The sequence below is a fragment of the Primulina huaijiensis genome, chromosome 6 (assembly GCF_012295235.1).
Source record: "Primulina huaijiensis isolate GDHJ02 chromosome 6, ASM1229523v2, whole genome shotgun sequence".
In the NCBI taxonomy this organism is placed as follows: domain Eukaryota; kingdom Viridiplantae; phylum Streptophyta; class Magnoliopsida; order Lamiales; family Gesneriaceae; genus Primulina; species Primulina huaijiensis.
This window is the reverse complement of record NC_133311.1, coordinates 16,424,650-16,438,331: the sequence shown is the minus strand read 5'-3', so window position 1 is coordinate 16,438,331 and position 13,682 is coordinate 16,424,650. Positions and strand designations below refer to the sequence as shown.

General features: G+C 32.5%; 2 protein-coding genes across 2 annotated transcripts; one reads left to right on the top strand and one right to left on the bottom strand.

Annotated features, from left to right (window-relative positions):
• Window positions 1-2,263: 2,263 nt before the first annotated feature.
• On the top strand, window positions 2,264-3,124 carry LOC140979221 (uncharacterized). Its single transcript, XM_073444545.1, has one exon. It carries the CDS (start codon window positions 2,344-2,346, stop codon window positions 2,890-2,892), a length of 549 nt encoding a protein of 182 aa, XP_073300646.1. The 5' UTR covers window positions 2,264-2,343; the 3' UTR covers window positions 2,893-3,124.
• Window positions 3,125-5,602: 2,478 nt separating this feature from the next.
• LOC140979743 (dihydrolipoyllysine-residue acetyltransferase component 4 of pyruvate dehydrogenase complex, chloroplastic-like) lies at window positions 5,603-8,763 on the bottom strand. Its single transcript, XM_073445297.1, has 6 exons — window positions 7,681-8,763; window positions 7,113-7,304; window positions 6,925-7,012; window positions 6,747-6,817; window positions 6,580-6,663; window positions 5,603-5,930 (listed from the first exon to the last, which is right to left on the bottom strand). The coding sequence occupies exons 1-6, from the start codon at window positions 8,560-8,562 to the stop codon at window positions 5,826-5,828; spliced, it is 1,422 nt and encodes a 473-aa protein (XP_073301398.1). The 5' UTR covers window positions 8,563-8,763; the 3' UTR covers window positions 5,603-5,825.
• Window positions 8,764-13,682: the final 4,919 nt, after the last annotated feature.

Below are 13,682 nucleotides of genomic sequence, written 5' to 3'. Positions count from 1 at the left end.
ACCTAAAAACAGGAATAACAAAAAAAAATTGCAAATTTAATCTACAACATGTTTCACTATAACTCTACAAGTAAACAAAATCTAGTGAAAAAATAGATATTTTACTACTTTTAAAATGTGCTTGAAGTTTCAAAAGAAAATATTAGTGATCAGATATTTTTCATGGCATTGATCTCAATAATAGATGAATTATAGCATTAAAAAAATAAAACATATATAAGCACCTTAAAATCAGAAATTAGAGGTCGAAAGTTGTGGGGGATGATGGCTTTTATATAATCAATATAAACAGGTGGGGATTGCGAAGATTCCGTGTACTGGTTAGGTATTATGAAATAAGAATAATGCTAACAGTATAACAAATATATAGTTATAACTATATTTAAAATCATTTTAATATTATATCACGAGATTTTTTATTCAATGTATAGTGAGATTTTGAAAAATTGAATTTTTTGTATTATATAAATTGATATACAAATATCGATGTACATCTAACATCACTCATAAAATAATAAATAGAAAAGGTTTAAGCAATCAATTGTATTTTGATTTGGAAATCGTGAAAAACAACATTCCTTTGAGCGTATTCAAATACGATTGAGATTCTTAGTTTTTTTTTTTTTAAAAAAATATCGATCAAGTTATTTTTCAAGCTATTATCGAAATTTTGCTCGAGACGAACATAATCCATTTTTTCTAAAAAAAAAAAACCTAAATAATCCAAATAACAAGACCACAAATTATACATAAATTTTGTATAAAATATATACACAAATAAACTCTATCTACCAAGCAATTTGATTGATTTGCAAGGCATTTAGTATGTAGTTGATGATATGGACGCTATATGGGGTTTTCTTGCCGGCTGCCAATCAATTTTCCAACTCTCCACAAAAGAAAAAGATTGAAAGTCACATTCTACACCGGAGACACCCGCTGCCAATATCAGTTATTATAAATTATTTTAATTAAATATTCTCAAATACAATATAAAATATTAATATTAATTTCGTTGATCAAATAAAATGACAATGGATCCTTGGGTAGATGTTTAACATGACTTGACTACGTTTTATTATGATTTGAATGTTAAAAAAATTATAGGGAAATAAAAATAATGTGATACAAAATTTAGAGATCATATTAAAATTTAAGGTGTTTTACAATAAATTTTTTTAATGGAACTAATATGATTATTATGATTGGAGAGTGTTGTTTACACACCATAATTTGTTAATCACACTCCAATTTACAATTTTGTCTAATTAATTAAGCAAAAACTTGTGTGAGACGGTATCACGGATCGTATTTTGTGAGACAGATATTTTATTTTGATTATACATAAAAAAATATTACTTTTTATTCTGAATATCATAAAAATTCTAAAACCGTCTTACAAGATACGTACTCAATTAATTATCAATATTACTCTCCCCCAATGTTAAATTAGAATGTTTTTGGAACCCACTCGATTAATCTACACACACAGTCATACCTTATCCGAAGGGTACCGTATGACTCACATATTCTTAATTATTTATTTTTTTTTTTTTTAAACCAAAAGACGTGAAGAAAAGGGTTAATAAGTTAAGCGGTGCAGACGGCAGATGTGAAATTAATGTCCACGCACCTAAACTCCAAACCCAACAAACAAACAACGGGGAAGGAAAATTCGATCCAATGTGGACCCCACCACACCCGGACTCCAACTCGAAATTCAAATCCAATTAATCACGCTGCACAATATTCCAGAAGGGACGTATATATTTATTTATTTATTATTATTATTATTATTAGTAATAAAGAAATAATATGAAACACAAAGAATATGAGCAGCCACGTCAATGAAAAACACAGCAGCCACCGTCTACATTTGCCCGCCGCTTTGGCCCCATCGAATCGACTCAAATACGTCAACATCACTTTTTTCCCCATTTTATATTTCATTTGTTTATTATTATATCATTTAATTTAAATGAATATCGATTAATATATTCCACCAGAAAAAAGGGCGGTTAAGGCATGCAATCTTTTTCTTCAATTTAATTTAATTTATATATATATAATAATCGATCTTGTCAATTTTCGAATACTTTAATTTAAATTAATATTTGATAACTTTAATTGGCAAAAAGCACGATAATTTGACTTGGCATGATTTAATTAATTTACTTTGGAAAAAAATTGAATATTTGAAAAGTATCATTACTGTTTTTGTGTGTTCCCTCCTATAAATTTCACCTCATTTCTATTCGTCGGAGCACACCAATCTTCTCTCTAGAAATTATATTGCCATATGTTGCAATTTCTTGTCCTTTGAGAAGCATATCTTACCTGTTAATGGAGGATTTGAAGGGTAAGAAGAGATCTCGGGATGAGTCGGTGGATCCCGGGTCTGTTGTCGACTCACCGGAGGTGAAGAGGCTGAGGGAGAATCTTCTGGATAGTTTGGATGAAGACGATGACGAGGCTGAGTTTAGTACCGCGAGTTCGGATCTGGACTTGTTCATGAAGAGCTTCGAGAAGGAGATTGCTTCCGACGGCGGAGACGAGGTGGGGGTGGAGGTGGTGGATCTGGTTTCCGGTTCCGACGAGTCTCGGCCGGAGCTCGGGTATTTGTTGGAGGCTTCTGACGACGATCTAGGCCTTCCGCCGACCACAACTTCGTCTCCGGATACGGCGCAGAAATCTGAGCTGGGAGCCGATTTCTGGGGGTTCGAATCGGAGATCCCGGGTTATGATTCGGACGGATATGGGTTCGTTCAAACGGAAAAATTCAACTTCGGTGATATTGGATTTGTAGCCATTGACGGGTTGTTTGACTATTCCGATATGGGCTTCGGGTCGGGTGACTTTTTGTGGAGACCCGAAACGTTACCGGCCCAATAGATTGGAAATATGTAGGCAAAGAATATTTGTTGATATAAATTTTTTACTTAATTTTCATTTCAAGTTATGTTATGGGAGAAAAAAAGAGTTGTGTTTTTTTTCACTCTTTATTATTTCAGAGAGCCAGTGACAAAGAAACATTTGTTTCTACTTTTTGTATTAATTTACTTAGAAACAGTTATAATTCCAAAAAACAAAGATGTTTGATTAAATTTATTTAATATAGTTTATACTTTTTTACTATCTTATAGTTTTATTTTATAGCTTATTTTTATATATTATAAATTATTTTAAAAATTTATAAGTNTATTCAATAAAATTTAATGATTTTGATTTTCATAATTGATAAAAATATATATAACAAAAGTAATTTTAAATTCGATAGAAAAAAGTGATAAAGTGGAAATTTACAAAGTAAGGATAAAGTTGAATTTTTAGAAGATATTTTAGAAAAATGAAATATTAAAATAAGATTTTTTTAAAAAAATAGTGTAATTCAATTTTATTCAAAATATCTTATATGTGTGAAATAATTTATTTTAACAATTTATAAGTTTGTAATTTTTATTTTTATTGTTTATAAGTTTTGTCAAACATATTTTTAGTATTTTAATAAAAAAATAATTGTGGATCAAAAAAAGAATGTGTTTGAATTTTAAAGTGTTTTGCTTAAAAGTAAAATTTTTTAAAAAATTTACTTTATAATTTGATATGATTTTGGATGATCTTTTTAGTGTTTCTAAAATCACTTAATTAAACTGAAATTAGAACTTTTCCAAAAAACTGTAATTTGGAACTTTTCTAAAAAGTTTTAAAAAAATCTTATTTAATCCAAACACAAAAATAACAAAACTTTTATTTAAAATAAATATTTTAAAGCCAACTTAAAAATCATTTTTTAAAAGAAATTATTATTATTTTTAAATCCAAACGGAAGCTAAAGGAAACTGACCCGGTGTAAGTCCTAATCAGATGAAAATATCCCCAAATCAAGTATATTGTCTTTAAATCAATTTTCTCCCGTTCTACTGTATTTACACACGTGTGAGATGTTTCTCCATTCCATTTTAAATGTGTTAATTTGTTGCTCCATACTGAGTTTTTAGTTCTATATTTCTTGTGAAATACAACATATTATTGGCTAATGACGTTCTTGTTAGAGTTCGGACAGTTGGTTTAGCTTAGAAACTGGGCGGGCGGATAATAAAATTTTGGTGACGATTATACGTTTACCAAATCAGTCTCGATCATTTTTACCGAAAAAGAGTTTACAAATACTAGTTGATTTTTATTGAAGTCGAAGAAATTTACCAATTTCAAGTTATACCTTCAAGCAAATTGAACTTAAGTCGCAATCCCAAAAAATGTGCACGTTTTCCATTACAAATTACTTTAGTTTTCATTAATCATTTTGAATTCAATTATATTTTATTATTATTAATAATAATAAAAATCTTAAATTTATAAATTATTTATTTACATATTAGACATGTAAAATTTAATGAATTTTAAACATATATGTTATTAGATGAACTTGAAATCTATATTCATTAACATAAAATATTATATAAATATTTAAATGATGAATTTAAAATGTATGTTATTATTTTTTTTTATAAAAAAATACAAAAATATATTGGAAATTCATGAACTTGAAATCTATCTATTCAAATACAAACTTATTCAATTTTGCGTCACTTTCACTTTAAATTAACTTTATCAAAAGTTGGAAATGTGTCTGTTAAAAAATAAAAAGTTAACGAATTTCGAATAAAACACGTGGAAACATATTTTGCAATAAAATAAAATCAGATTCAATGATTTTTTTAAAAAAGCAATTTGATATGATTTAGTTGATCTTTTAAATAAGAATGAGAATGTTATTTTATTTACTTATTTGGTGGAACTATTATCTTGTCTAATTCAAACATCCTATTTGAAAATATGAAGTAAGATAATATTATTTTCAGAGTTAAATTCATCACAAATATTTATGCAGAAGGAAGCGGATAATTTGGTGCAGACTATGTTCTAAAAATACATCCAAAGATAAATATTTATTTAACGAATCATCCAATAATAAAAAATTATTCTTATCTTATTGATGGACCCATCACTATACGTCAAATTGTTATTTATAAACAACTTTTAATTTAAATAAATAAGTCTTTTCATAATAATAATTTGGACATAAAATTACTTAATTTTTTTAGCAGAGATTTTTTATGTGTTTTTTTTTTTTTTTTTTTTATAGACAAACACTTGTGTGAGACGGTCTCACGGGTCGTATTTGTGAGACGGATCTCTTATTTGGGTCATCTTTGAAAAAGTATTACTTTTTATGCTAAGAGTATTATGTTTTATTGTGAATATGGGTAAGGTTGACCCGTTTCACAGATTAAGATCCGTGAGACGGTCTCACATGAGATCCACTCTTTTTTATATATAAAAAAAATAGAAACTGCAATATAAGAATGAAAAAATATATTTTATTTTAATATTAAAAAGAGAAGTAAAGTAAAAGCATAAAATCCAAGTTTTGAACTTACTTGGTTCTGGATTGCATTGAAAAATATTCAAGTACTTTTTCAAAAGAAAAGCACAGTCGAACACATTATTTTTTTACAGGAAGCATTCTAAAGCCAAGCTCAGCCTTATTCTAGCAGAATTTGGATTTGAGGTGCGTGTGAGAATAAAGATAAAAGTCACATACAATGTTAATGCCCTGAATTGTATTCGAAATGAGAATAATTCAACAAAAGTTATATATGCTTTGTTTCAAAATTCGTTATTGCTCCACAGTATAAAATCTAAAAGAAAGAACACAATGAAATAGAAAAAATAAAAATAAAAAATCAGTGTTGAGCTCTAAATAGCCGCATCTGGTTCATTAAAATACCTCTTTGACACGTCTCTACAAATTAAACCGTGTTCTACATCGTTAAGCTTTCTGGGTTCTCAACGATCTTTGAGAATAATTGAAGGAAAGCAGCCAAGTCAGCACCATAGATGATTCTGTGATCAGCAGTCACATTCACCTGAAAAAGGTACGAATCATTTAACATTGTATACCAGAAAAAATATTACATACCACCACTTCTATTGGAAAGCTGATATTTTCAAATGGTAAATAATACAGAGATGTCTTACAGCTTGACAAGGTGGTTCTTTCGAGTTAGGCAGAAGTTCTTTTATTCAATTTCCAACATAAAAACCTACTAGAACGGCAGATTTCTCTACAATCATTACCCATTTCTTGTCTATGATAAAGGCTGAGGTACCAAATTTCTATATCTAATGAGGTCCTGGGTGCAGGAATAGAGGTCATTGTCTTACTTAATATAGGCAATTTATGTTCTACAGATCGAACGTGCTTAAAATTTTCACAACAGTTTTTACAGCATCACAGAATTGGTGATCTACCTCCTCAAAAACTAATTTCCCAGTTAATATTTGGGTAAGTCGGTATCTAACAAACATGTCCCAGGAAAGGGTAAAGCCGCACAAGTGATTTCCCAGGTCAAACATCACTGGCAAGTAATATATTTGAAATGAATGGTCGTAAATGTGGGAAAAGAAAATAGCAATGTCACTCAGAGAAAAGCAGCAGGCTGCAGCATAAAAATAAGATATGCTGAATTATATACAACACATAGCACATCTTTTGATACCAAATTTTAAACTTACCAGCATCTTGTTTTTAACACTAAAGAATCCATCTTTGTCGGCAGTGACCGTGGGTTTTGATGCGCCAACAGCCATAATAGCCCCCTGATTACCATCCGAAGTACTTTTAACAATGCAATAAATATCATATGGAGAAAATTATCTCTGTATACACTCTCATTTCTCACCTGGCCTGGAGGGAGAATAGCATCAAATCTATCCACTCCAAACATACCCAAATTTGATAATGTGAATGTCCCTACAGGTCAAAAACCATTCATAACTCAGTAATTCTACAACCATGAATCTCAAAATCGTACATCACCTTATTACTCTATACAATAACGACTCTTATTGTTTAAGTACCTGAATTGTACTCCTGGGGCTGAAGTTGCTTTGCACGAGCCTTTTCCACAAGCTCCTTCCATTTTTGAGACAACAGATAAAGATCCAACTGCATGAAGCAAAGACAAATCAAGATCATAAAAAACTTCAATGTCTCTTAAGCTACGGCTAACAAGGACAGGGGTAATCAAATTTCACTCCTATGTTACCTTATCCGCGTCCTGAAGAACAGGGGTGATCAATCCACCATTGATCGCCACAGCTACTGCAATATTTATATTGGTATTGTATGTAAAACTTTTTCCATCTTTGCATGTTGCATTCACCACAGGATGCTGAACCAACGCCATTGCTGCAGCTTTTGCTAACAAGGCTGTCATGGTCACACCCTTCGGCTTCACCTATCAGGGTGGATAAAAGTGCAATATTTAACTCATATTTCCACTTACATAAGTTTTCTATCCAACTTAGCATAAATATGAAACTCTTTCCCAATTCACAACAATTCATACCATAATCCAATAAATAAACTGCCATTTCAGTATGTCTATTGTTGACATCACTTCTTATGAGAAGTTATATGACATCCATACAGAATGCAATAAATCCATGCGACAACACCATTGCTCAGTTAAATTTACTCTAATTTTTGTAACACATTCCCTACGATGATAAATTTAAATCAAATGCTTCAACAACTGGGGATCCAGCTCATTCCAAATAATCAATGTTAATCATGCTAATTCCAACAGGATGACTTCTTATAAAAATATGTACCTTCTCATAGAGAGCGTCGAGGGCATCAGTACCAACAGGATATCCAACCCTGAAAGTGGGCACACTCAAACTCTCCACCATATTCTTCGACACTGCTGCTTGCATTGTAGTGAATGGCACCACACTCGATCCAGGAATCTCCGGAAAACTAGCTGCAGCCTTTGGCGGAGATGAAGGAGCAGCCGCAGCAGGCACGGCCACATTACTCTTCGGGGTGGTAGTAATTCCTGCAGCCTTCTCCACATCCTCCGGCTTTATCCTACCAAACGGACCCGTGCCCACAATCTTATTAATATCAACCTTATATTGTTTGGCCAATTTCTTCGCATAGGGTGTTGCCACCACCTTCCCCGGAGTAGTGGGGTAGGTAGCCACTGTCTGAGCCGGAGCTGACGCAGAAGCAGGAACTGGAACGGGAGCAGAATCCTCGACTTTTGGAGCTGAACTGGCGGGAGGTCCAGTCGACTGCGACGCGGCTTTAGCCTTGGCTTCGGCGATTTCATCCTCTGTTTCAGCCAAGAGCCCAATCGGCGAGCCAACCGGAGCCGTCTCACCTTCATTAACAACAATTGCAGCCAAAATACCATCGTAGAACGTCTCCACATCCATATCGGCTTTATCAGATTCCACCACGACGACGGATTCCCCCTTGGAGAGCGTATCGCCTTCGGATTTAATCCAGCTGACGATCTTACCCTCGGTCATTGTAGAGCTGAGAGCAGGCATGAAAATCTCACGGATCTTGGCGCGCACGGTGGGGAGGCGAGAGGAGGAGGATTTAGGTCGGAGGAAGAAAATGGAGGGGCGTAGTAACGGAGCGGTGGAGGAGAGTGAGGACGAGGAGGAGAGCGATGGAGTTTTGGGGTAGACAAGCGAAGCCATGGCGGCGGAGGAGGAGGATGTGGCAGAGGAGTAATTGGTGATCGGGAGTGGAGTGTGGGGGATTGTATTGTATAGATGTTGGGGTGGAGAAGACGAGGGACACTTCGTTCGGACTTGGCATTGAGTACTCCGCCTGCGAGGACCAATGGCCCACTGGATAAAAATGTCCAAATACTTTCTATTTCCATGTTCTAGTTTTTGGGTGTGAGACGGTTTCACGGATCGTATTTTGTAAGACGGATCTCTTATTTAGGTCATTCATTAAAAATTATTACTTTTTATGCTAAAAATATTACTTTTGATTGTGAATATCAGTAAAATTGACCTGTCTCACACATAAAGATTCGTGGTACCCTCTCACAAGAGACCTACTCTTGTTTTATTTATTTATTTATTATTTTTTTAAATGATTATTGGTAGATTCATGTTAATTAATAATCTACTAATTACATAAATAACATATTTCGAGACAGTGTTCACAAAGATAATCGAATTTCTAACCTGCAAATTCAATATTTCAATAGAAGAGAATTAATGATTTTTAATCACTTTCATAAATTTAAAAAAATAGAGTGTGTTTGGATGAATAAATTTGATATGACACATAATAGTGTCTACAAATGACATAAATCGCATGCTACATATAGTCCGATAGAGTATTGACAAAGATAATCGAATTTCTAGCCAACAATTTCAAATTTTCATTAGAGAAGAATCAATGATTTTTAATCTTTCTTAAATTTTAAAAATAAAATGTGTTTAGATTAATAAATCTGAATGACGAATTTCGAATCCGCTTTTTAATTAGTTAATAAATTTCAATAGTAATTATAACGAAATTCAAATCACATTCATATCTCCTTCAAATCAAATCTCTTCGTCCAAATAAAAATCATCAAAAAATATAAATTGTATCGATTTGATTTCTAAATAAATGTTTCTGATGTAAAATTATATATTTATTAAAAAAAAACTTGTAGAGAATCTCGTTAATGTCGTACGCCTATATATGGACCCGAATTACGGCAGCCCATCGTCGACTGACTGAGCTTGAAGGCCCGGATGCCTTATTTGGGCCTCATCAATCCTCAACAACTTGACTTTTAAAAAGTTTGTAGGCTCATAATTAAAATAGTTTTCAATTATATCAATTTTGTTTATGAGCATAAATTATATTTTTTGAAGAAAGAAAATTGATTTGAATTAAAATATATATAATTGGATCCATTTATATTAGAATGAATATTGGATATATTTACCTTAATATTTTGTAAATCTTACAAGATTTCTTGATTCATACGCGAAGGAAATGTGATTGTCGTTTTGTAAAATGTATAAAATAAAATATTTATTTATCATGTAATCACTTTCCAATAGAGATTTTGGTATAATCCATCTAGAAGATTTTCTTTAAGATAAAATGGACAGAAATCCATCTAGCCGCGAGACAACGACGTTATCTATAAAAGAAATTGTGTACAATCAAGTTCATATTTATATTCCTTATTGTATTCACTTTCGTTAAAATCAAATCAATGGGCCGTTTGATTATTTGGTTAACGTAGTTGGTATATTATTGATTAGTCCGTTTATCTAGAAAAATACTGGTTGTTGTTCGCCTACTTAATTAAAAAAAAATTAGATAAAAAACTTAAAGTACACATTTTCATCGTGTTAACTCGCTGGTCGCTATGCTTAGTTAAAATTTATATAATTGAATGAAATTATTCGTGCATGAAATGAAAAACATTGTCTTGTAGGTGAACCCATATTGGTGCATCTGTCTATATTTTACTCTGATTTAGAGAGTTCAAAAAACATTAAAAAAGTTGTTTTTTTATGATTTGGGGTGCTGCTATCATAATAAAGAAATATATGTATCTTAAGAGACGATTGTCACACATCATGTGAGGGCTCATGCTTCTAATTAATATTTAATTATCAAACAACATGGATTAATTAGTGTAAACGGTGAAAACGAGTTAAAAAATGTTCATTTGGGCTTGCAGAAATTTTGACATGACTTTCCCGTAAATAGATCATCCCAAAAATTTCAAAAACACAAAACAACAATATACACTCGAAAATAGCATCAAGTTCACAGTCAACCAAACCAATATCTTACCGCCGCACTGGTTAGGAATAGACACAACATACCCACAAACAAATAAAAAAAACATACAAACTTCACAATATAGCTGAACATGGCATCACTCTGGAAAAAGTATCAAATCAGTATAATATATATAGATATCTGGGGACTTTAATACAAACCGACGTAAGTAATGGGTATCATTCGCTGACGCTCCACCAGACGTATCAAATCCCCTTTAATAACCTGTTATGACATAAAAAACAATCACAACATAAAAAAAAAACAGGGGTCAGACACAAGTACAACAAACCAATAAAATTATGATATAAACAATGACATGTAATAACACGAAGTAACATGCAATGTTATGCGATGCATGAATAGTAACAATGAAATAACGGATACCAAACAGAGTCCAAACAAATAGCATCGACAACAGTAACAATGGTTTCTCGTGTCAAGAATGCAGCATCAAATCGTCGCTCGTCTATGCACATAGGATCGGGAATGCGATTAGGCTAATCCTATATCACTTGTCCTTCTGATTACTCAATATATCTTAATAGAATCAACATAAATCGTTGTCAAAAGAGTCAAGGCTCGATATACTATATCAAAATAATTAATGCATGAATGCATCAGATAAAATATTCAAGGCACATAATAACAAACAACATCTACTGGATATTTTTACACGCCGATATAGACGTCATAATAATATAGGTTTGAGCGTACCTCAAATAAAACTTACAATACCACGATAATTTTTAAGGACTTTCTAATGACTCAAAACCTTAAACTCGTCTAACAATAGAATCTACAACATAAATTTGTTATATACTTCAATATAATGCATTTCCAATTACTAAAACAAATTAAACTGGAGCGGTTAAAAATTGAATTCTCAACAACCTATAAACCGATTCAAAATCTGAAATTTCAAGCTTAATACCACAAGAATCAAAGATTAAATGCGCAATGGTGGTCTCACGGAGGTGGCTTTCCAAAAAATTCACCGAAAATACTGTTCACGACGAGAAAACAAGCTGGACAACAGGAGAAAACTTAAGGCTTCACTTATATAAAATAATCCACCAAGAACAAGTAAGAATCGAAGCCAAAATCTTACCTAAAATCGGATCAAATGTCACGCGCACGGGTGCTGGAAACAGGACCGATCGAGCTCGAAATTTTCCGATTCATTGCACGAAAGAGACTCTAAGTCTGGAAGAAGAAGGTTGATGGTCTGTTGCTCTACTTCTCCAACTGCTGGTTACGCTGCGCGAGGGCTGCAAAAATAGGATGGAGGGGCGACAAGTAGCAGGGATGGGTAGAGATTTATCTCTTTGGTGTATGCAATTCATTAAATGAGTTGGATTTAAAATAGATTGAAATGACCACTTTCTGGTTTTCCTTAAGACAATTTTCTTGTTTCCATTTCATGATCCAAAGTAAGGGTTTTTCAGGGGGGAAAAAAAGATAGGTCAATTATGTTTTCCAAATTAAAATAGTTTTCAATTTTATCTTTTTACATATGAACATGTCTAAGTCTAAATCTGCTAATAGTTTGTCAAGATCTCAACATTAGCTTTGATTTAATATGTTCAACTATAGGAAAGGTCACATATTATTGGGCAAATTGTAATTCTTTATATAAAATAAATTATATTTTCATTTTTTTATAAATCAGATTTAAAATGATAAGTTTATTTTGTTTTTTTAAAAAATATATGGTTTTAAAGAATATTTTATTTTTGTTGAAATTTAATATTTTAATATTGAATATTTGAATATTGAATGTTGAATATTTGAATGTTGAAAATTAGGTAAAATTAGNTTTTTATCGTAAATTTTTACTTTTTCATAACACGTTATCAGCACGAAGTTCTAAAAGTCCTCCAAATTTTTCCAAGCTCCAAAACAGAAGAAAAAGTACCACCATGTCAAACTTGACAAAGCTCGAATTTGTTGCACTCGACATTACGGGGAAAAATTATATGCCATGGACTCTCGATGTAGAAATGCATCTTGAGTCATTGGGTCTAAGCGAAACTATTAAAGAAAATGGTATATCTTCATCACAAGAAAAAGCAAAAGCTATAATATTTTTGCGCCGACATCTTAATGAAGGTTTGAAATGTGAATATCTCATCTAAAAAGATCTCATGGCTCTGTGGAAAAAGATTAAAAGAAAGATTTGAACATATAAGGGAAGTTATACTTCCGACTGCCCGTGATGAATGAAATATGTTGAGATTCCAAGATTTTAAGAAAGTAAGTGATTACAATTCGGTGATGTATCGAATAATCTCGCAATTAAAATTTTGTGGACATGAGGTTACAGAATCAGAAATGCTTGAAAAAACATTTTTCACGTTTCACGCATCAAATATAACTTTACAACAACAATATAGAGTGCGTGGATTTGCGAGATATTCTGGACTCATCGTCTGTCTTCTTGTGGCGGAAAAGAACAACGAGCTATTAATGAGAAATCATCAGTCCCGACCCACTGGATCAACAGCATTTCCAGAAGTAAATGCTGTAAGCAAAAATGAATTTAAACTTGGAAACCAAAATCAAAGTTATAGACAAGATTTTGGTCGAGGACAAAATCGAGGTCGTGGACGTGGACGTGGACGTGGTCGTGGACGGGGACGGGGACGGGGACGTGGAAGTGGTCGTGGTCGTGGACGCGGCCGTGGTTTTGAAAATAATCGAGATAGTTATTTCTATAACTCATCTCAAAAGAGCGTCCCAAACCATCCACCAAAAAGACATCAAGAGAATATGAGTGTTAATGAGAATCACTCAAAAAGATTTGAAAGTTCTTGTTTCAGATGTGGTACTCCAGGATATTGGTCTCGTATTTGTCGAGCCCCTGAGCGCCTTTGCAAACTTTATAAAGAATCAATCAAGGGGAAAGAAAAGTAAACCAAGTTTACTGAACACAGTGAACTTTTGAGTGATTCAACTCATTTTGATGCTGGAGATTTTCTGATTGATTTCTCAGATAATGATCAAT